The sequence below is a fragment of the Solanum lycopersicum genome, chromosome 1 (genome assembly GCF_036512215.1).
Source record: "Solanum lycopersicum chromosome 1, SLM_r2.1".
In the NCBI taxonomy this organism is placed as follows: Eukaryota; Viridiplantae; Streptophyta; class Magnoliopsida; order Solanales; family Solanaceae; genus Solanum; species Solanum lycopersicum.
The window spans coordinates 66,208,040-66,232,164 of NC_090800.1; the positions used below are offsets into that span (position 1 = coordinate 66,208,040).

The following is a 24,125-nucleotide window of genomic DNA, read 5'->3' on the forward strand; positions in this document are numbered from 1 at the left end:
CTTTTTTAATTGATACTAGTTACGTGATTTGAATTGTTACAAAGTTTTGCCTCAAAACAGTTAATACAATATAAACATTGCCCTTTTGTTTTGCTTATTAATAATTTCTTAATATTTCAGTATTTTAGACGAAGAAAAGTCCATATGACTTGTAACAAAGCCTGTTGAAGTTTGTATTAGTTAAACTTTTACATACACAACAAATATTATCGATAAGATAATATTAGTAAGACACAACTAGCTATATGATTGAACCTAATCAAATTAAAATAAATATAAACATTATTACATTTAACTAATAAAAATTTTCATTAACCATGTTTATTGATTCGCGTGAATAGAAAATATATTATGATCCACATTCAACATTAACAAAAAAATCTGCAGTCTTATTTTGTACTAAGCTTATTATTCAAGTATTTACTTGAATAAAAAGTAATATTTACTATAGCATATATTTTCAAAATTAATCACGTACAATCCTCACATAAAAAAATTAATATATATATTATGTGTCATTCTATTGCACAACACTTGATTGAAAAGAAATTGGACAAGGTATAGTCATTTGTTTAAAGAGAAGTTCCTTAAAAAAAACTGAATCTTTTTCCTCTTCCTTCATATTAATAAATATTTACTTCACTAAAAGGTCATTAAAATCTATAAGAATAATGTTAAATAGAGTATATAAATAATACTTGCATTAGTAATACATGTATAAATCATGCTTGCATTTATTATATATAAATTATTTTAATTCATTGTTTAATTTGATACATTAAAAATAATATATATTAAATTAAAAATGACAAATATATCCTCCACTTTTATGGTGGAAAAAATGTAAAAAAATTAGAATCTTTTATCATTTTAATAAAAGCATTAAAATCATTGTATTGTTAATAGGGTAAATCACATAAATGTACCGTATTAAAAAAACTATTTATCATTTATGTCAATATAATTTTTCTAATTAAATATAACAACTTTTAAAAATTAAGAAATTGTATAGTTAATCTTCCTTCGCTCTTTCTCTGCCCATTTTCTCTTCCTCCTCTTTTTTTTTTCTTTCTGTGTCAATCTCTCTTCCTCCTCTCTTTTTTATTTTTTTTTGAAATTTTCATTTAAATAATTATTTTTAAATTAGTTTTTCCTATATTTCACTATTTTTATTCAAAAACACGACAAGAAAAGGAATAGAAAAAATAAAAAATGTACAATATGATGTTCTCAAATAGGAATTTTAAAATTATAGAAACAAGAATTCATCGTTGGTGGTCATTATAAAGATTCAATTTTATGAATTTGTGATTAGTTTGGATAGGTTGTTCCTACAAATAAGTGAAATGTCGTTTGTAGTTTATATCCCAAGGTTTGGTTAAATTTATAATTGATTTTGGTTAAGTTTATAACTTATTCATGAATAATATAAGTTTAGTTCAATCTATATGTTATTGTCTTGTCTTTCATTAGTTATATTTTTCATTTATTATTATTTTTCTCTTCTATCAGCTTTAATATTATTTAATACACTTTTAATGCAAATTTAATTCATTTTGTAATTTATATTTGTTATTGTTAGATTAGTTGTTTAATTTATTATTGATACAAGTTTAATTAACTCTATAGATCATTGTCTTATGTTTCATTGACTAAAAATTTTATCTATGCTTAATTCAACTTAAATTTAATATTTGTGTATGAACTTTTCAGATAAGTTAATTTATTTTGCATTTTATTGGTTGATTTGTTAAGAATTACATCTTTAATTCATACAAGTTTTTTTCAATTTACAAATCACATAATGCTCTTTCGTTTGCCACATTTTGCATTCATGTTTAATTTGTTTCTCATTCAACTTTGATACGTGTGTAATATTTTTTATTCAAGTTTAATTCATTTGATAATTTATTATGTTTCTTCATTTGTTACAATTAGATTACTTGTCTAATTAATTGGTTATCTTAGTGATAAAAGCGAAGATAATCTATAAGATACATATGATATAAGTTTTATTCATGGATAATATGAGTTTAATTTAATTTATAGATCGTTGTTTTGTCTTTTGTTAGTTACGTTTTTCATTCATTCTTAATTTTCTTCTAATTCAACTTTAATATTGTGTAATTCAATTTTAAAGCAATTTAATTTATTTTGCAACTACTTGATTTCATTTATTATTATTGAATTACTTATTTAATTCATTATTAATACAAGTTTAATTTACTCTATAGATCACTGTGTGTAATACATCTTTAATTCAACTTTAATATGTGTGAGATACATTTTTAATTCAAGTTTAATTCATTTTTTAATTTATTATATATCTTCATTTGTTATGATTAAATTATTTATTTAATTAATTAATTATCAAAAAAAGTTAATTCATTCTACGAATTATTGACTACTCTACGAAAAAATAAACATAAAAACTAAAGAAAAAAAATAACAGAAAGAGAGGGATCGCAGAAAACAACAACAAAATAAGTAAGAGAGAGAGAAACAAAAAGAAAAAGGTTGGCAAAGAAAAAAAAGAAAGAGCGAGCGAGGAAAAAATCTAATAATAATATATAATATTATTTTATATTGATATAAGTGATAATAATTAAAGAATATAGCTAAAATAAATAATTATTTTTAAAAATTAATTCACTCAAGTAATTAAAAGTTGATAATATTTAAAAATCCATGATATTAACGATGCACACCTTAATACATAATAGAATGTACAACTAATGCAAATTCATACACAATAAAATGTACAACTAATGCAAATTCATAAAGTATTACCTTAATGCACTTACACAATTGAGTGTACAACTAATGCAAATCCATAAAATATTAGTAATATAGAAGGCTAATATATACACTATTTTATCTAATATAGTCTACTAAACAAACAGTAAGAACACCAATAAAATATCACCATCACCCAAGATAATATGCATCGAATGATTCCATGTCCTGTGCATTCATCTCCTCTGGAAACTTCATAAAATGTCAACCTTTCAAGAAATTTTCCTCAAATGGGATAACATTTATACTATTATTTTGCCTTGAAATGTCAAAATCCACATAAGTAGTAGAGGCACAAAAAATGCCACAAAATTCAAAAATCCACATACATGAGAGCTAAATTGTCTAGTGCAGTGCCATACAAACACAATAGTAACTGAACATAATCCTATTCGGCCTAAAATATTCCTGTAAGCAGATTCGCAGCAGTCGAGATAGCTGCTCCTGTGATGGCACACTGCACCACCTGTTCATGAGAACGTTCTTCTAGTGTTAAAGCCAACGCTGCACCAGTTATTGCTCCCGCCAACGCGCTATTTTTCTGCGACAAGAAAAAAAAAAACTTTCAATACAATAGTCCACAAGAAACGCAACTACAATTACTACACTCCCCGCGATGATCTCAAGAGGATTTTGCCCCCAGAGAGGTTCAGAGCCAACAGAAAACTTTTAACTTATTGTTCTCTCTCGATGTATTTCGTCTTAGATGAATAATCAAGGTGGTGAAGTTGTTACTTTTGAAATGAAGAACACCACAAATTTAACGAACAAACGAATTGTACCAAGTACAGGAAATACACGTCCTGCTAATGAATAAGCAACAACTACGAAAACATATGATCATATCATGCTTTCAGGAAACAGAAGAACTGACCCAATCATGGACGCCACGTGCCTCTTTTAATCCATATGTAAGTCCAGAGTACATCCCTGCAGCTAGTCCTGCGGAAGTTCAATGTTACATGATTTATGAATGTAACATATTGGAGTTTGAATGTCACATTTGCAATAGAGATAAAATTACTACCATCAAACAAATAAAAATAAATTAAACATTTCACTTTTCTAGTGAAGTCTTATTTATGATATTATTTTGTGGTTATAAGCTATTTCATATATGCAATTAGACTAGCACATCAAGTAGAATCAACTACTAGATAAGTGGCAATGATCCCTAGCATAAAGAGAAGATACGACAATGTGCTAGTTGATCCATTGTATATTTTGCTTATAATATGGAAGTCCGTCATTTTAGCCTTTTATGTAAATTGTTTAGTTTCTATCCTCTCGCGTCCTCTATCAGAGGTTAGGTCTATGTTTCCCTATGCTTTGGAACTTTTTTGATTTTGTAGACATGGGGAGGGGTCAAGCCTATCCCATGTCGTTAGGGCGATGGCTTATTTTTTTTTAAAAAAAAAGAAGATAAAAGAGTGTCTTCCAATAAAATAACAAATAAATATATAAATGGTAGTTTTTTGTTCTTAAAGGAGAAAGAAATCACAATCACAACTCAAATTGCAATAATCAGAGAAAAAAATTGAGAGAGTAGGCTTTACCCCATTGAACAGATTCTTTTCCGGTGCTCTTTACCTGAAAAGAATGCATAAGATGGTATTCAAAATTAATCCGAGTAACAATAGAAATCAATATATTTTACACATCTTCCAAAGACGATTTCGTATTAATCCACGAACGAACTAGGAAACTCACTATATACCCGCTAATCTTCTTGTCTATCTAATTGGAGACAAGGGCAGAGTTAGGCAGGACCGAGGAGTTCATTTGAACTATACACGGCTAATATAGGTTAAAATTAGCTTTAGGTATATATAGTAGAAATATTGAACCCCTTTCGCTTCTTGTGTAGGCACTTTCTCCATATTTTGGATGCATCGACATAAATGTAAACAATTGTAAATAAAAAAAGACAGCAACGGAGGAGATATCATCTTACCAGGGCCTCAACTGACTTTCTGTTGGTCTCACCTGCATCCAATATTACAAGAAAGTGAATGATAGTAGCTTTTCAGAAAATTCGACTCAAATGATCATATGTAGACACCAAAAAGACTTGAGGGAATAGGTAATTGATTGGCAAAATGGCAATGTAGAACAACACAATGGAATAGTATTGACCTCTAAGGTCTGGAAATCGATTCTTCTTGGGACCAGTGATCTCTGGTGGTATGCTACTTGTATCTCCACCCGTACCTAAAACAATCAATTAAATAAAGAATGTCATATTGAAAACACCCTAAATTTGACACAAACTATACTTCCAATTTAAAAAAAAAAAACTTTTAATGGACTCACTAAATTCACACACACCCTGGTTTATCACCCATATAACAAGTTTATCTCAAACTCCCTTATGTGGTATAGAGATAGAGAGCTCAGTAAAACTTCCGCGGCAATTAATTAACGATAATAGCTCAATTGCTACTAAATAAGTGTTTTTAGCGATAATTAACACGCTGATATATGTCCCAAAGTCTTTTAAGGTTTCATTATATCTAATCATGTTTAGATAAGGTCGATAAAGATTTTAACATATTTATTAATGTGTCATTATATCTAATCATGCTTCGATTAAGATTTTAACATAATTATCAATGTGTCATTATATCTAATCATGTTTCGATAAAGATATTAACATATTTATTAATGTGTTTATTTATTGTTGTTAAAAGATGTATTTTCATTCGGATAATCAAGTTAAAGAGTACTTTTAAAACTACCAATAATTCAAAAAATGAAACTAATAATGGGAGATACTTCTCTCAAAAAGAGTATAAAATAGACTTACTTTCAGAAGCAGTAAAATAAGCCTCACGAGCAACAGCTTGAACAGCACCAATCTGATGATGAAAATGAAAGTACAGAAATTTAAATCATAATTATAGTGAAAAGAAGATAGAAATATATGTATTATAATATATACCCCAGCAGCTTTGACAAAACTTTCAGAAATACGATTAAGAAGAGGATGTCCCAAATCAAAAAGTCCTCCCTTATCAAATCCATGAAGCAATGATCGACACTCCAAGTTACTGCTCATTTTCTTGCCTTTTCTCTAAAGAAAAACTTTTGTTTTATTTTTTTTGCGAAGAGAGAGGAAGCAAAATAAAAAAGTAAATTGTGAAGAAAGGGAGAGTTTATAGGGAAAAAAAATTAGAGAAACAATGTGTTGATGTGTGGAAGTGCAAGTGACAAGATAGGTACGTGTCCATTTTTCTAAAGTTTTGAAAATTGTGAACCGGTCTTCGTGGCAAACTTTGAGGTTTGAAACAGCCCTAACCTTAATTTTTTTTTTTCTTTTTTTTTGACAACATAAGTAATTATTTTACTGATATTGAATCCTTTTAGCCTTCTTGTCTCTCACCTTTTACTATTTCTTTTTTCTTAATTAATGTATATATACTACTTGCTATTATAATTAAATCTTTTTAAGTTTATCTATACTTAATAGGAGAAGTAAACACTTATACTATTGAAGAAAGGAAGAAAATTTAACTTGAAATATTTTAAAGTGTGGAATTGTCCAGCCAAGGTAGAGGTTCCTTTATCCAAAAGGATGAAAAATGGATCCAAAATTGTGAATTGTATATTTATTAGATATAATGTAAAGAGAAAGACCTATCAATTTTTAAAAGACACAAATCTGATAATCTTGAGATTCATGTTAATATACAATAATTGAGTCAGATAACGCAGAGTTCTTTAAACACTTTTATCCGTATAACACTGAATGTGAATCGACAAGTGAAAGATCTAAACGACCACAAGAAGAATCAACGAAAAATACACTACTACCTAGTGAGGAAGGCGTAACACTCGACAACGGAAATTCACTTCTTTCGGACTAAATTTTGTGGCACTATTGCTTGAAAATGAGTCTCAAACATTTAAAGCAGTTATGTCTTCGTCATAGTCAACTTATTGGAAAGAAGCAATCGATAGTGAGATCGAATCAATTTTAAGTATTCATACTTGGAAATTGACTACTACTCCTCCAAGAAATAAACCTTTAGGATCAAAGTGGATTTTAAAAGGAAAATGAAAACTGATGGAACTATTGACAAATATAAGGCTAGACTTGTAGTCAAATAATACAAACAAAAGAAAGGTCTGGTCCATTTTGACACATACTCTCCAATAACGAAAATAACATCAATTACGATATTAATACCACTAGCAGCAGTGCATGATCTTAAAATCTACCAAATGAACGTAAAGACAACCTTCTTAAATGGAGAGTTGAAGGGAGAAATTTACATGAAACAACCTGAAGGGTTTGTAGTTCCAAATAAGACTGGCAACGGAACCGGTAAGTCCCGGTTAGTGGTCCGTTCCAATTTTGATTCGATATCTATTAGTCCCGGTATAGACCGGTTCGATCCGATTTCGAGATAGATAACGGGACGGTAATCGAAATTTACCAGTTTCTCCCAGTTCCAAAAATTACTGGTCCGGTGATTTTTTTTAATCTATCTGTTTATAGTCGTTGGGTAACGGCTAGTGGGCCCCCCAACGGCTATTTGACCCAAATTTCAGCCACTTACACCTCCAAACTTTTTTAATATCCTAAAGTTTTAAAAAATACACTTTAACCCAATTTTTTACTTATAAAAACCCCTAAATTTCATTCTTTTAAATCATCTATTCATTATTTGACTGTTACTGCACATTGGATTGATGAAAATTGATATATGCAAAAAAGAATTTTCGGTTATAAATGTTGTCAAATGCAAAAAAACTGATAGTTATATTGCTCATACTATTTTAGATATTTTACAAAGTTATGGAATATGTGATAAAATAAGTAGTATAACCTTAGATAATGCTTCAATTAATAATGCTGTTGTTGAATATTTAAAACCTACTCTTTGTCCTTTCTATGGTGATAATTATCATATTAGGTGTACTGCACATATATATAATTTGATGGTTAGAGATGGCGTACAGATGTATGATAACGAATGTACGAAAGTTGATAATGTATGTCATTTTATATTTAAATGTCAAGTTAAGTCTAGGCATAAAGATTTTCAAAATTGTTGTTTTGACAATTATCTTCCACCTACAAAAATTCCAAAAATAGTACCTACTAGATGGAATACTTTATATGAAATGCTTCTAGTCACTCATGAACATAAAATACCCCTACTGAAGATATTCTAGCATGGTGGAGAAATCGCGACAAAGAATTTCCAAAACTACAATCGATGGCTCAAGATATATTAGCTATGCAAGCGTCGTCAGTAGCTTCGGAAGCCGTCTTTAGTGCAGCAAGGTTTCAACTTGGAGAACATAGTCATTCACTAGCAGCCGACAGCTTGGAGATATCAGTATTATTTCGAGATTGGATTAATGTCGAGATATGAAATTTGGGTCGTGAACCACTACTGACCAAATTTCAAGATGACGTTGATGAAGTAATGCATGATTATAATGACGACGAGATTGAAGCAATGGAAGATCTTTCTATTCAACCAATTCCAAATATGTTACTAAAGAAATGTTAAATGATTTACGAAGGGATTTATATGGTGGCACCAACTACTAGTAAGAGTATGATAATTCGAGATTTAATTCAAACGGAATCCTTCCTAGAAGGTGGCTGTGTAGGTCAAATCTTTTAATACTCTACTAATATTTTTGTAATGTAATTGTAATATCAAATAAATATTAATAAAAATATAGGCTATTCTCCTTAATTTGTTTTTTAATATTGTTGTATTAAATTTAATTTTTAATATTGTCAATTTTTAATTTTATAAATTCAAAGTTTGAATTTTAAAATTTCAAACTTTAAGATTTTGAAATTTAAATTTAAATTTTGAATTTAAAATTTCCAAAGATTAAAATTTTGAATTTCAATTTCAAACTTTAAAAGTTTGAAAATTTTAAATTCAAACTTTAAGAGTTTGAAATTTAAATTTTATAACTTTAAAGTTTGAAAATTTAAAAAATTTTAACTTTTATAGTTTGAAATTTAAATTTTTAATTTTTTAATTATTACAATAAAAAATTTTATTCAATCAAAAAATTAAATATTTAAGTTTTAAATTAATTTTTTTAATTTAATATCGGTCTGTCCCGGTTACTGGTCCAGTATACTACCGGTTCCCTTCCAAACCGGGACGGAATATGTTAAATTTATCGGTTTATCGATTCGGTCCGGTTTTAGAACGTACCGGTTCGCAAAATACCGGTTCGGTCCCGGTTTCGGAACTTATAGGTCCGGTTCACCCGATTTTGATACCGCCGCCAGTCTTGTTTCCTAGTAAAGAAGAGAAAGTGTGCAGGCTTGTGAAGTTGCTTTATAGGCTCAAGCAAGCACCCAAACAATGACATGCTAAATTTGATAAAAAAAATATTGACAAATGGATTTAAGATTAACGAATGTGATAAGTGTGTTTACATTAAGAACATTCTGAATCATGAAGTCATTGTTTGTAATATATGTTGGTGATGCTAATAATGAGTAAAGATATTGACTATATAAATGCTACTAAGTGCATGCTATCCAGCAAGTTCGATATGAAGGACTTAGGAGTTGTTGATTTGATCTTAGGGATCAGAATTCTCAAAACCCTAAACCCATTACAACACCAAAACAAATCCCCAAATCAAAAATTGCTCTCACTTCTCTCTAAGATTCTCTATCTACACAAATCCTCCATTAAAGAACCTTCAACCTCCAAGGAAGAGGATCAATTCTCAAAGGTTTCAACCCTAATTTCGTGTATAAGTCTTTAATAAGGTATGATGATTTTATCCTTTATGTTTCTATCATTCAAGGAGCCAATTGAAAGGCTTTTGAAAAGATCTAAAAACCCCTATTTTGAATTCTCAAGCATGGGTTCTTTCATTAAAAGGTTTAGATGGATGAGTTATGATTTCAATGTTAATTGATGATTTTATGATAAAAAGTTCCATGAACCCATGGTATTTCAAATCTCTAATTTTGGCTTGTAAAGTGGGGTTTGATAATTGTGATTGGTTATGGAAGGAATTATACTTAAATTGTTTTACAGTATTGATTCTTATTGTTATCTATCTGTATATATAATGAATTATGGATATAAGGATGAGTTGGTGGTCTTGGATTTATGGGCATAATGATGGGTAAATTCTCTTATTGTATTGGGAGTTAAAAAAATGGTGAATTATGATATTGAAGAATGGTGAGTTGATTTAATTGCTTCATATAGTAGGATTGTTTTGGTATGGTTTGATCCACTTCTAGTGGAGGTTCTTACTTTTTGTTCTTATTTGATTGTGATCTTGATGGATCTATGATGTGAATTGAAGGTTGGTTATGTTGTTATGTGGAAGATAAACATATTGTGAAGTTGTTATATGATGTTAAGATGAACTTGTATAAGGCTATGTGACATTGTGAATGAAATAATGTTTCCTCTAAAGGTTGGTATGTGACGATGATAGACTATGAAGAGTCTTAATAAAATGATATGGTGTCTTGTTTAGGTAGACCTAGTTGTCCCTACTTGATACATGAATGATAATGAGGTGTTCTAAAGTATGTCTTAAACCAGTAGACCTAAGAATGGTGCCCCTTCTTGATGGGTCTAAAACCTTACGTGAATGTGAAATCTTGAATAAGAAAAGAAGGTTCATAATGAAGTGAATCGGATAGACTTAGCATGGTACCCGTTTCATGAATGAGCTATCCTAATGAACCTTGATCGGTAGACCCTTGTGGACCCCTTCTTGGTAATGGTATTATAAGTTGGTAGGGCTTAGGCATGGTACCTTCTCAAATACCTTTATGTGAATAAACTTACTCTATGAGAACCAAGACAAAACACTGATTTGATATGCTTGTGTTAGTAGATTTACTTGAGCATGAGACTAGAGTACAAAGAAGTCTTGATATTCCCTAAACCATGTGGCTACATAGGATGTGTCATAGTTCTACCTTTGTCAAGTAGAACACCTTTCACGGTGTGAGATTTTTTGACACTAGATTCATACCTAGATAGTGTGTTTATGTCGGTTAATGCCTATTCTCATCATGTTGGATGTGCACTCTAGTTATTGGATAGGTTTTTCAACGTGTAGGTAGTGGAATGAAACGCTTTCTACACATGACACTATTAGGATTTGAAGATGCTAAAGTGAGTTCCCTAGGTCTTCTAAGACCATTATGTGAAGTCCCCTTAAATCCATGAATGTCTCTTTTAGGATCTTTAGTAATGAATGTTGACTTGTTGTGGTTGTATTGGAAAGGAAACATCCTTATCTTGGTAGTCTTAAGGAATACTTAGGTGTGTATTGAAGAGGTTGTATGTGTGGTCTCTCATGTCTTACCTAGGCGTGTCTTAGGATAACATTAGATATGAGGTCTAAATGGTTAAATGGGTTACTGAATGAATATGGTCCTACATTGTGAATTACGACAATATTAGCTTATATGTTGATGATTGACTTGCATAATGGTTTTTGTACTTTGTCATGAGATTTTATCAACATAGCATGAAAAACATATTTCAACTTAAGTGTTCATTTTTGCATGGTTTTCTTGCATGTTCACCAGATATAGTGTTTAATTGTACTAATTCCATATATTTTTCTAGTCTACAAGTGTAGTTGATAGCTAGTGAAGATTCCTATAGTTCAAGCTTGGGAAGTAGATTTTTCTCAAGATTGGTATGTCCTCATATGTTCGAGAACATGGATTTTATGTCTAGTTTTCTTTCAATGTAAGGGTCGTGGCCCTATGATAATGAGATGTGTCTAAGATGGCTTGTGATAAGACTTAGTTCATCTTATGTTTTATAAAAGAGTTTTCTTATTGACTTTATTGCGAAAAGTTTTAACTATGCACTACTTTTCATATTTATGTGATGAATGAATGCTAAATCTTGTACAAGACCTATGAGAGGTTGAATACGTCGTGTGACAACTTGGAGGTGCTCTTAGGTCGTGACACTGGTGAAGAAGCTCATTGTTTCCGAAATTTCCTAGGGATATTCCATTCTGGTCAAACCTGTGGGGCTTATTGACATACATTGTGATAGTCAAGCAAAAATAGGTAGGGAAATGAGTGTCATGTACAATGTGAAGTCTCTTCATATACGATGAAGACATAACACCATAAGACAACTACTTTATAGTGGAATTATCATAATTGAGTATGTGAAGTCAACCAATAATATGTCAGATCCACTAACGAAAGGCCTAGTGAGAGATGCAGTTGAAAGATCATCTAAGGGAATGAGTTACAACTTAGGACTAGTCAACATGGTGGTAACTCTACCTACCAGACTAGAGATCCCAAAAGCTATATTCAAGTACAAAAACAAAGTTATGACTAACGGTTCAACATTGTCAATCAACTCAATTCATTCTCATGATGAAGACAATGTTCAGGAATACGATTAAGACTTTAAGGCTTGTAATGAATTAATAAAGCTGAAAGTTTTTAATGATTTGCTAAGTTTGTCAGATTCGAACAAATAGTGTATCACGCGGTTAGATTTCACCTATGTGAGTGTGAATTTTAAGCCGTTTCAAAGAGAATTTTATGTCAAAAGTTTATTCTCAAACTTATGAAACCAGGAGGTGTTCATGGTTGAAAAGAACACAACCGTAAGAACCATAAACAGTAAAGAGTTAATTGTGTGACATATTGTTGTCTAGGTATATACTAAAACTCGACCGTTCAAAGATATCGCATCTACCAATTGACCAAGTATATCCGACATATGTTCACTATGAAAAGTCCAAGAAGAAACCTCCTTATCCAGATGCAACTGATTCTTGCTTGTAAAGTACATAGTCATCCATGCATTCCTTATGTTATAAACATTCCCCATTTATTTGGGGGACTATTGGGTATATAGCAAGAGTTAATGAGAAATGGAGGAAATACGAAAAGAGAGGAACTTGCAAAGTTGGGAATTTGAAGAGTTATAACTTGAAAAGTCCTCTTATGCTTTAGTCAAAATGTATTTCTCCCTCATCGGTGGTAGAAAGAAAAATATAAGAGTTTAAATATAGAAATACTTCTACTAATTGTTAAAAGGGTTGGAAAGATTATTTTTTGGACAAAGTTTTGTTTCAATTTTTAAGTTAATTATTTATTTATTTAATTAAATTAAATGGCCAAAATATTTTCAATTAATTATTTGATAACCAAAACATTTTCAATTATTTAGTTGATTAACTAAATCATTTCATTTTTTAGTTGATTAACTGAAACGTTTCGACCCGACACTACCCATTTTATTTAAAATACTTTTCTATTTTATTTAACTTTCTTGCCGTTGGAAATGACAGTTTTGAACGGTTGCAACTTTCAGAAACAACCATGACCCTTTGAAAGGTTGTAAACTTTCAAGAACGGTAGTGTGGATTGTGAAAGGTTGCAACCTTTCGGAAGTAGTTCTTCCTAGCTAAATATACCATTGATTCTTCAGACTTTTTCTAATTTCTTCTTCTTCAACACAAAATTTCTTCGTGTACTTTATTATTGTTAAGTGGTCGCTGACACCAGTGTTTTGGGTATCAATACACTGGTAATTGAGATCATTCTATCCTGAGAGGACATATACCAAATCAAACCTCGAATACTAGAGGAAAATAATATCCTTAAGGGGACACTGTGCATTCAGTGGACTTGATCTTTTTCTGTTCTGTTTTTTTTCACATTCTGGTATATTTTACAGATTTTAGTTTTTTTTAATTAAGTTATGTTCTTCTTTTTTTAATCGGGTCATTGCAAACTTTGGCAACTTCGTATTTCTGCAAAGTTTTTGATAATCAGTATTATTATTTTTAAACATAGATTGACAACACTTTGAAGTTTTGATTGTACTCACTAATATTGTAGATTTAGGACGTCATGAAGAACTATGTTCCTCATTATGATAGTCTTACATGTTTTAAAAGCTCCATGAATCTTGAAAAAGAACCCTAACTTGAAGAGTAATGATTAGAAAACCATTCTTGAGATTCTTGAATTAGTTTTGAAAATCCTATGATCAAGAAATAAGATTTCTATTAATGATTCATAATTATATGAAAGAATTTGAGTTGGAAAGAGTGAGATTTTTGAAGGACTTACCTTGAAGAAGAATCTTGAAATGAATTTGAAAGAATCATGCTCGGAGGTCTTACATTATGATTGTATAGGTTCTTTTAGGAGTTAAGAAATTTATTTAGGGGTTTTCTAGGCGTAAAAAGACAAAAATGATTTTTTTTAATGTTTTCTCATCAGCCAAAACATTACTATACTACATCAATTTAGTAAAATGACCATAACTCTTTACTGTGAATTATGATTGATGCAAATTTGTTGACAAAGAAATGAATACTTAAAAACCTTTTATTCTATAGATTATGAGCCACCTAAAACTTCATATTCTAAGAGATACGATCGTTTAAAATTTACCTAAGTAAAATCTTATATCGAAATTCAATGGGTAAGGATTCTTTCAACTCAATCTTGTCCTAGAGTATTTTTATGACCTTAATTCATCTCGCAGTATCTTCCAACACAAATAATGGACTTTAACACCTACGCGAAATTATGAATCACTCAGTACAACCTTATACACATGAAAAATGGTTTGAATTTTAGCTTAGCAATTCAGGGTGTTACATAATGTCTGCCAAGATGACAAGCAACTACCTCACGAACTCCTAAATGAGTGAAGATAAGAAGAGATGATCAAGATAATCCGGGCTTGGAACCTACACAAGTGAAAAAGACAAGGGAGTATGAAACAACAACGGTACTCAACAAACATCCTTACTAATCCTAAGTGAAGCAGTACTGAAAAAAAGTACTCCCAACACTCTAACCGAACATTCACAAAACTACAACCTACACAAAATGAAATCAGCTCGACATAACAATTCTCAATTCTTGTAGCACACAACACGTTTAACAACACCTCAAAATTTACAAGTCATCATTTAACAACACCTTAACATTTACAGGTCACCAGGTCATCATCACAGTCTTTCATATTCAACAATCACAATGTCTATAACAAAATACACAAAGAGATTATGGAATCATTGGCCGAAACTCATGAGGGACTCACAAGGTCCATGTATCCGTCAGAATCATTTTTCTTCGGCATAATCATCAAAACAGATCTCATCGCATTGTTTACAATCAATGCAAATAGGCATATTCACACAAATAATGAGAAGATGACAATTTTCATATCAAAACAAAATCTATATCAATACAATCATGATACATCATCAATAATGAATCAATACAATTGTTCAAATCATACACAACACATCACACATCAATATACCATCAAGTAGCCATTTTATTTTCTTTTTTCATCATTAGAATCATTTAACAAGAACAAGTGACCACGAATATCAAATCCTTCACCAATTTTCATTACTCCCCAGTGCACACAATGTTAAATACAATATATATCATATGTTTGACAAAGCGTCAAGAGATCCACTTGCCTTAAAAGAACAAACAATCAACTAAACACTTGAGTTTTTCCATAAAATGATGAGTCTCCAATTCAAACACAATCTAAACAAATGTATAATCACAACAAGAATTCGAGAAAACAACACCCCATATCAAGATTTTGAAAATCGGGTTCAAATCTACCAAAAAGTCATTCCCTAGGGCTGAGGATGGATTTAGAATTTCTATTGAAAATCATAACATTGAAATTTTTTGGAACTCAAAAGTGAAATTGTAATGAAAAAGTTTTAATCATGCTCAAAAGTAACTTACTTAAAAAACACAAGTTCATGAGGAAAACCCTCAATATTCGGATTCGAAACTCTGACTTAAGTTTGAATTTTTTTCTTGAAAAATATCTTATCCATGCTTAGGAAAGCTCAAATATCAAATTTCATCAAAACAAAGTTAAAATTGACCTTGCGTTTTTCAATTTATCAAATTGAAACCCACAGATTCTCAAGCTTATACGCGGTTAATATGATGAAAATAATTGATGAATCAATAAGTTTATGTCAAAATTAGTTTACCCATAACATAAGAATCCTATATACACATTTTCATCAAAAGTTGAGTTTATATCGATAAAATCTCAATTTTCCCTAATATAATTCACAGATAAGGAAAAAATCAAATGAAGAAATCATGAGAGTGCCGAAATAACCTCTATATTGAATCGAGAAGAATGCCGTAAGAATCACTTCATTCCGAGCTCTAGAACTACCAATATACTCATATTACCAAATTAACAAAATCTGAAATTTTAAATGCCTGAAGAACAATATTTATACCAGATATCAACAACTTAACTTTTTACTAAAAGAACTATAACATCCTTCCTATATATCTTAAATAAAGATATGGACATGTTCATGCAATCAAAACTCAATTTCGTGCTCGTTTGCCCATTCAAATATCATTTTTGCTCGACAAAAAATTATTTCATATATCGCGATAAAGTTCAAATCTTGCTAAGAGAAAATACACCGAACTTTGAGGATCATTTCTATATTCATGTTCAAACTTTTAGAAGTTTCAAAATATTTATTTTGATCTTTAAAACTAATAACGAACCTTTTAGTTGATATGAATTGTTTAAACAACATCAAAGCACTCAAAAAGCCTAGAAACTCATCCAAATTTTTTTCGGAATATCCTCAATACAAACCAAATATGTTACTAGCTTGAAAATAATAATTCAACTTAATGAAATCACCAAAACACCCAAACAAGCTCACCTTAACCCGATTTTAACCAAAGTCAATTTTAACTTAAAGAATCTTCAAATTTCCAAAATAAGAAGGGCATAAAATTCATCTAAAAGCTTCGGGAACTGAACTAAACCATCTAATATCAACTAGACTAAATATCACCATTTAGACCTAGTGGAGTCATCAAATTTAAAAAATGATCTTTATAACGTCAAACATTGACTAAAGTAAAATTTGCACTTTAACTTTTTTCACAACTTGTCTAAAGTCTCATAATCAAACAAAAATCCTTAGAACCCAAACCAATAGTACATCTAGACTAAAAACCATATCATGAAGATAACAAAACTATCAGATTTCCATTTCGAGCTTACTACCGCTAAATATTGACTTTGATCAACTATCTTATGCTTTAAAATTTCAAAACACAAAAAGTCTTTCAAAACTCATCTAAATACCTCATTACCTAAGTCAATTGTCATACTAATCAAAACCTCATGCATGTTCTGGAGTAAATGAAACTGATAGAATTCCATCTTGACACTCAGAATTGCAAATGTTGACTAAAGACAACTATTTCGACTTCGAAGTTTTAAAAGTCCAAACATTTCAAAAATCTTAACTTTATGATTTGATTTCAAATCTAACCTCAAAATTTGATCAAACACGACTCGAAGCGACTATCAGGATGGGTAAAATGATAATTTTCTAGAAAATTTCAAAAATGGCTTTTACAATTTTATAAGACCACTCTTCGGGCTTGATTGTGACGTTCGAGTAGCCTAAGTAGTATGTGTAATTTCCTGGATGTGGTGAGATGACTACCCAGTCTTGTTTTGGGACCCTACTCCTTTTAGTATCATAGCTAATGTCAGGAGAGATTTAGGGAGAGCCTAGATAGTGGCATCATTATTTTGTTGTAAGATTCTGGGATATGCTAGGTTCTGTACAACTAATCAGATGTAAGATTTTGAAAGCTATTAGGTTTATGTGTATCATTTCGATGTAAGATTCCAGGACTGACTTGGTTTCTGTAGTTACTCCGATGTAACATTCTAAGGGATGCTTGACCTGTTTCTATGTAAGCATTTGGAAGACACCAACTTTCATATGGCCATTTCGATACAAGATATCTAGGTGAGACTGACTACTATGATATAAGATTTCAGGGGATGTTAGGTTCCATATAATTATTATGATGTTAGATTCTAGATTATGCTAAGTATTATGTAACTATCCCGATATAATATTTCCGGAGATAAGATTCTGGGAAGACATTAATATTCATTACTGAGTTTTCTCTTGTGGTTAGGGATGACAATATTGGGGCAGGGCGATTGCAAGTTATAAAATTCTTTATGTTTAAAGTACACTATTTTTCTTAAGCTCAAAGCAAGTCATGCTTTATTCTTATTTTTTATTTTATATAAAATTATATTTCTGATTTAGTGCAAGCTATTCTATAATTTACTGAGGTATAAATATAATTTTTTATGTACATAAATTTCATTTGGATTGACCGGAAAAAAATTATGGAATCGCATTTCACTTCTTTAATCCGTTTTAAGGGAACTTCAAAAAAACATGTTTTTTTTTTTGCCTATTCCAATTTTTGGCACCAGTTGTCTATCGATGGTTGTAGTATATGACTGCAAAATTTCATTTACAGTTCAAAAGGCTGGTATTATTTAGATTGAAAAAAAAGTGTACCAGTTCATGGTGACATGCAGTGGATGAAGATGATGTAGAATAGTCTCCCTTTTCCAAGTCGAGCATGAGTTATCAATATTAATCTCAATTATGCAGGGCGAGTTGCAGATTGAAATAAAAAGTTTTACTATGTGAGGCAGGGCAGGGCAGATCAATATCTTTACGAGTTTAAATGGGTTTGCCCCACAACCGCCCTGCCCATTTGCCTTCCCTACTTGTAGCATAGCTCTCGAGTCTTGGGTAAGTATTTGTGGGTGAATTGTATTGTCTATTAAGTTTGACTAACTAATTTTCAACTACATCTCAAATGGTGGCTAAACGTTAATCAATGCCCACAAACTTACGAGTGCCAATAATCATTTGATTAAAGCAAGCAAAACCAATATCGGCCAAGATATAACTAACAGCTATCACCTTTCAATCCCAAAGAAAGATGGAGATCAACAGTACATCCTTGTCCTTTCTCAACAAGACAGAGACAAACAACAGAATATTCTCATCGCGTCTTAACAATAGAAAGAACTTTACACTCTGAAGAAGCATAACAAAAACCTAGTATGTTCAGTATAGAGCTTATCCTGATTAATAGCATAGAGCTTATCCTATTTGTTCAGTACTGTCTCAAATTTTTTTACTGGAGTTGACCGTCATAATCAAAATTTCAAAACACTAATTTAGAGAACAAGAAGGTTGACAGAGACGAGGTATGATTGATGAGTCTGAGAGCAACCCTTCAGCACAACCAGAACATTTACCCCTATGTGATAAAAAGTTATATTTCAGAAGTAGCTCAACACTTCAAGGAGAATGAAAAGCAGCAAAGAAGATGGAACAGCATTAGCTTTCACTATTTGTCTTGCCACCAGTGTGTGTTCTCAAATATATTTACTAGTAGACAACATATTACTGGAATTACGATAATGTACAATTCCCTATAAGTTACACACATTAGGAAACTTGGCCTCAACAGGATTCACTAACCTCCCACAGTAACTGTTGATCACCATTGACCATTAGACGCAAGAACACCTTGCAAGGTCAAAAATTGATGCCCTACTACATATGGTTCACATAACTAAGGAAAATGGGAAAAAGTAGAAGTAAAGAATAGAAGAAAATTCTCTAGCAATGGGGAAGCCACTTATCTCTCCCCATGCTTGTAACAGCACTGTACATACTCTTCTCCACCAATATTCATAAAATCCCAACATCACCAACTAACCAAATTCTTGCTCTGGAACTTGTACAAATTAGCTTATATGCACAAGCGCATGCTCAAAGATAGTTGATCATAACAGGGACCAAAATGGTATTCACGAATCTTGAAATATTACGATCCATTTACAGCCATTTCAGGAGATGACTTTGGTTGTATCAACGGACAGTCTTCTTCGTGCTCCCTACTATCTGGAGATTTGTGCAAGCTTTCAGAAATTTTTTTAGGTGAAGTTGCTTGTTTGTTGGCATGATTTTCAAAATCAGCATTACCATTATTAGAAAGACTCCCTTCCTCATCATGGTTAGCCTCAACAGATCTCTTGTTTTCATCAGATTGAGGGCTACCTGGTGCAGCACTCCCATTACCAGCAGGACTTTCTGTAGTTTTGGAGGGCAACACAGCTTGACTTAAGGTAGAGCATAAAGCAGCAAAAACAGTGTCCCTTGATTTAGAACCCTTAACAACACATTGCAACCTTTTTGGCTCAGGGTCTTTTTTGGGAGCCACCTTCCGTTTCAATGGGAAAGAGTCTGCTCCATCTTCATCAGAAGTATCTGACTGCTTCTTAGGTGGTGGCTTATAATCTTCATCGATGTCGTCATCCCCAGAATCAACAACTCCCCCGGATCTTCAAACATATGAGAAGTCATCACATGTCACTTAATTTAACAAATACACATTCTAAAAATCACAAAATACCTATCAGATGTGTAGCTCGGAGCAGATCCATTCGGCACAGCCAGTTGAGACTTCACTCTGCTTGCATTCGCTCCAGAGGCTGATGTAGAATCTTCCTCATCACTGACAGATTGCTTGTTCAGCGGTTATCAAAATAAAAACAATTCAACAAAATAATAGGTAAAGGGATACCTCTCTTTGTTGAAATAATCTTCTTCTTCTTTCTCTAAACTACGCTCATCAACTCGTTTCCTTGGGTCTAATAAATTACCAACACTTCTAATCCCTGAATCCTCCAGGGACTGCAATAACACAAAGCAGTCATAATAAGCTCAAGTATCCAACAAGAACACATGACAGTAACAGGCATAACTATGAAGATACCTGCTCATATTTAACTTTCAGAGAGTTGATGGATGAGAACTTTTCGAACTTGACCAACTCATCCCAGAATGAGTCAACTAAATACTTGAGCAGTATTTTTAAGTTGTCCTGCATAGTGTCTCATCAAGACCAAGATGCATGAACAAACAAATATAAAGGAGGACAGAGAGAGCAGGGAGGCAACAGCCTGACCCGGTGAAGGAAGGTATGTGTACCTTACGGATGTACTCAAAAAGCTCTAGAACAGCCGAGTTCAGAAGATTATAGCGATCTCCATTAGCAACAAAAGCATTAACAATTGGTTTTAAAAGATTCTTCTCGGCGATATGATTCATCAAATACTCATCCTGCAAAATACACCCAGTATTTAAAAAATATTTATACATAAACAGAAGCATAACTAACTGGGTAATTTATACATAAACAGAAGCATAACTAACTGGGTATGTTGTTGTATAGAGAAGTAACTCCTAAAGAAGTCTTCACGGGAGGAAATGCAAATATTAAGAACCCTAGAACACAGCTATCTTACAGAAAAACATTGGTACTGATATTTAATAAGCAACGACAACTTGAATGCAAGAATCTTCCACATAGACAGATTTTTCTTTTTAGAAAGGGACATACTGTCTCATTGTATCACATTGAATGTTCTGCGAGATTAGAAAATCACCATCAATACCTTGGTCTAGGTCAACACATGAGATTGATTTTAAAGGGAAAAATACTCTCAGGAGATATTGTCACAAAATTTGTGAATTCGAGTGATTAACTGCCGATATGTTCACCATGTCCCTCACCGCCCTCGTATTGATTACATGTGTAACAAGCTCGGGACATATGACTTGTACGCCCAAATTTGAGGGGGAGTTTTAGAATAGAAATAGTATATATGATCTGTGAAATTAGGTTTTAGGCCTAACTCACACCCAAAAGTTAGCTCAAAGCAAAGAGAATTGGCCAAACCTTATAAGGAGTCCACCAATCTCATTAACAACCGATGTAGGATTTTTGTCATGCTTTAACACCCCACCTCACGCTCAGTGTTTAGCATCTAGTGAGTGGGGAATTTGATTTTTGGGGGCCACAACATCGGGCGAGAAGGCCCTGCTCTGATACACTTAGGCCTAACTCACACCCCAAAAAAAAGATTGCCCAAGCCTTATAAGGAGTCCACTCATCTCATTAACCACCGATGTGAGACTTTTGTCATTCTTTAACATGATCTTTCTTGGAAAAGGATTGTAATAGTGTCTATAAATAGGGTTTCAATGTAATAATGCAGCTACACCATTCAATAATATTTTTCTTCTACATTTTTCATAGAAAGGGTGGACAACTTAGCTAGGCAGCAAGTGTTGCAGCCGAACTGATTGCAAAAAAGGGGATATAAACCAATTCAAAACTAGATCATTGAGAGGAATTTGGAAAAGGGGACTCTAGCTTGTAGGGTTCTCTTTTGTTTATCTTGTTCACATTTTTCCTCCTTTAGGCCTATAGAATCACTGCTTACCTTTTATATAAGAAGTTGAAAAAGATATTAACTAAGGATCAACCCAGTACTATCATCATTGGCCAAGTCGATTTTGCATACAAGGACATAAATACAGGACTACTAAATAGTAACACATATGAGGAACATAATAGGTGCAAGACATGCTTCTTACAGAAGAGGATTGACCAGATTAGTCAACAAGAGCCAAAGTATCTGAGATCATGGCAGAGACAAAGTGGTCATTATGAAGGACAAATTAATCAAAACTTGATGCAATTCAATCACACTGACAAATGATCCTCTTGGTTAATAGAAGTCAACAACTCACATTGCGGGTAATAAGAGTTCTCACGAATCTAACAGCAGCAAGTACTAGGTACTTTTCTCTTCTTCGTGTCAACAACAGAACTTTATCTACCACATTATTAAGAAGAAAGCTGCACCTGCAACAAAGAAATGAAACCACATTATAGCAAAGGGCTGAAATAGGGCTTTGGTACCAAACAAATTGCATGCAGAGATGAGAAAATTACTTTATTCTATAAGGATGGTGCACGACACAAAAACATAAGAGTTCACATATATTTAGCAGTATTTCAGGCTTCACACAACTTTGCTTCACATTTCCTCCATCAGAGTTTGCAGACTCACTGACTGATAGTGAATCCCCTTTTGGGGGGCAGGATAATGTTATAGCTTGAACCAATCCAGTTAGGTGCTTCTCATAAAAAATTTCAACTATAGTGTCTCTCTGCAACAAATTGAAAATGTTAGGAAGCAAGATAAATGAAAATAAAAATTGATAGAATTCTTGCTCATTTCCTTGAGCATTGGGGTTTAAAAGGCTTAAGTATCCATATTCTAAGAAGGGAAAAGAGAATCAAAATAAATAATTACAATAGTAAATCAAGCTATACTATATGTACAAGATCCTCTAATATCCACAAGACACTTGCACTCTCCCTCAAGTTGGTGAATATAAATTGTTAAAATATTAATGTATCGAGTGCTCCACATGGAAAAGAATTGTAATGAATTGTTTATAAATAGGCTCAGTGTAATTATGTAGTTTATGCATGTTAATATTTTCCCCTTCTTTTACATCTCACATGGTATCAGAGCAACCATGAGAAACATCCAGTATATAGAAGTCAGTTTTCGTGCTTTCTTTTTGGTGAATTTTCAGATCTGATAAGTATCACTATTATTTCTCCCATTATTTTGCAAGAACAAACAGCACCACAAGGTCCAACAACCTCGGGCAACTAAACCCCAGTGATAACTTTTGGATTAGCCCTCATGCTAAGGAGGGTTTCCATGTCGATATCAAATCCTTAAGACTGCTACAAAAGATCATAGAAACTAAGCTTTAGGGAGATGAAGAAACGTGCAGCTTCCAAAAATGTGAACCAAAAACATCTCCGCTTTTCTATTTCATGGAGTTAGACAGAACACTAAGCTGCTGGAAAGATGAAGGAAATGTTTCCACAAATATAAATCACGGAGAAGATTTCGGTTGAAGCCTCTGGAAACATCTCCACAAGTTACAAACATGGAAATGTATTGGAGGAGAAGATAGCCAAACACCTAGACATTTGGGTGCTAATTAGTCTTCTTTTGTATAATGGATCTTGACACACTTTTTACAACTCTATCAGTGTACTCATATCTTCTTTTGCATTTTTTGGAAACTATTTGCTTAGAACTCTCTTCAATCCACCCACGTCTCTCAAATTTGATGCTTCTAGTTCCAAAAATATTGGAGTTGGAATGAAGTCATATAATTATTCAAAACCCTTAATAGGAAGTCCCGACTATCTAACATGGGTTTTATCAGTTGAGCTGTGGGGCAAAGGTCAAGTTGTTTAAGATCACTTAATCATAGGCTAGTGAAGTAGATAAAACGGCCCCAACATAGAGAGAGGAAGTTAACGCGCAACTATGTAGTCTCCTATGGTGATCTATTTCCAAATTGATACCCTTGTTTTGTCCATTCTAGATATGTTATTCAATTCGGGAAAAGGCTCGCACTTCATATACTAATGAGTTGTTTCTTCTTCAAACTTGACGCAAGCCTCCTCCTCATTCTTTTTTCTTGTTCTTCTTCTTATTCTATCTTCATCTACAATGCTTTTCAACTTGGATATTATT

General features: G+C 32.2%; 2 protein-coding genes across 2 annotated transcripts in view; both read right to left on the bottom strand.

Moving 5' to 3' along the window:
• Nucleotides 1-3,016: 3,016 nt before the first annotated feature.
• LOC101260856 (outer envelope pore protein 16-2, chloroplastic) lies at nt 3,017-6,132 on the bottom strand. Its single transcript, XM_004228954.4, has 7 exons — nt 5,738-6,132; nt 5,603-5,654; nt 4,933-5,007; nt 4,751-4,782; nt 4,353-4,386; nt 3,671-3,738; nt 3,017-3,337 (listed from the first exon to the last, which is right to left on the bottom strand). Exons 1-7 carry the CDS (start codon nt 5,852-5,854, stop codon nt 3,194-3,196), a joined length of 522 nt encoding a protein of 173 aa, XP_004229002.1. The 5' UTR covers nt 5,855-6,132; the 3' UTR covers nt 3,017-3,193.
• A 12,889-nt stretch (nt 6,133-19,021) lies between these two features.
• The window catches only part of LOC101260566 (uncharacterized), a 47,939-nt gene continuing 42,835 nt past the window's right edge, over nt 19,022-24,125 (bottom strand). The window contains exons 19-25 of the mRNA XM_004228953.5: nt 22,508-22,725; nt 22,303-22,417; nt 20,695-20,826; nt 20,480-20,587; nt 20,288-20,397; nt 20,117-20,218; nt 19,022-20,045 (exon numbers count right to left, since the gene is read on the bottom strand). Of these exons, the coding sequence (XP_004229001.1) occupies nt 19,529-20,045; nt 20,117-20,218; nt 20,288-20,397; nt 20,480-20,587; nt 20,695-20,826; nt 22,303-22,417; nt 22,508-22,725 (1,302 nt within the window). The 3' untranslated portion in view covers nt 19,022-19,528. The remainder of the gene's footprint in view (nt 20,046-20,116; nt 20,219-20,287; nt 20,398-20,479; nt 20,588-20,694; nt 20,827-22,302; nt 22,418-22,507; nt 22,726-24,125) is intronic.

Bases quoted from the DNA above. Each gene is read 5' to 3' on its own strand.
- LOC101260856 (XM_004228954.4), bottom strand. From the start codon at position 5,854: ATGAGCAGTAACTTGGAGTGTCGATCATTGCTTCATGGATTTGATAAG. The intron at 5,655-5,737 runs GTATATATTATA...TTTCATCATCAG, and splicing joins GTTTTGTCAAAGCTGCTGGG to ATTGGTGCTGTTCAAGCTGT. The intron at 3,338-3,670 runs GTCAGTTCTTCT...TTCTTGTCGCAG, and splicing joins CACGTGGCGTCCATGATTGG to AAAAATAGCGCGTTGGCGGG.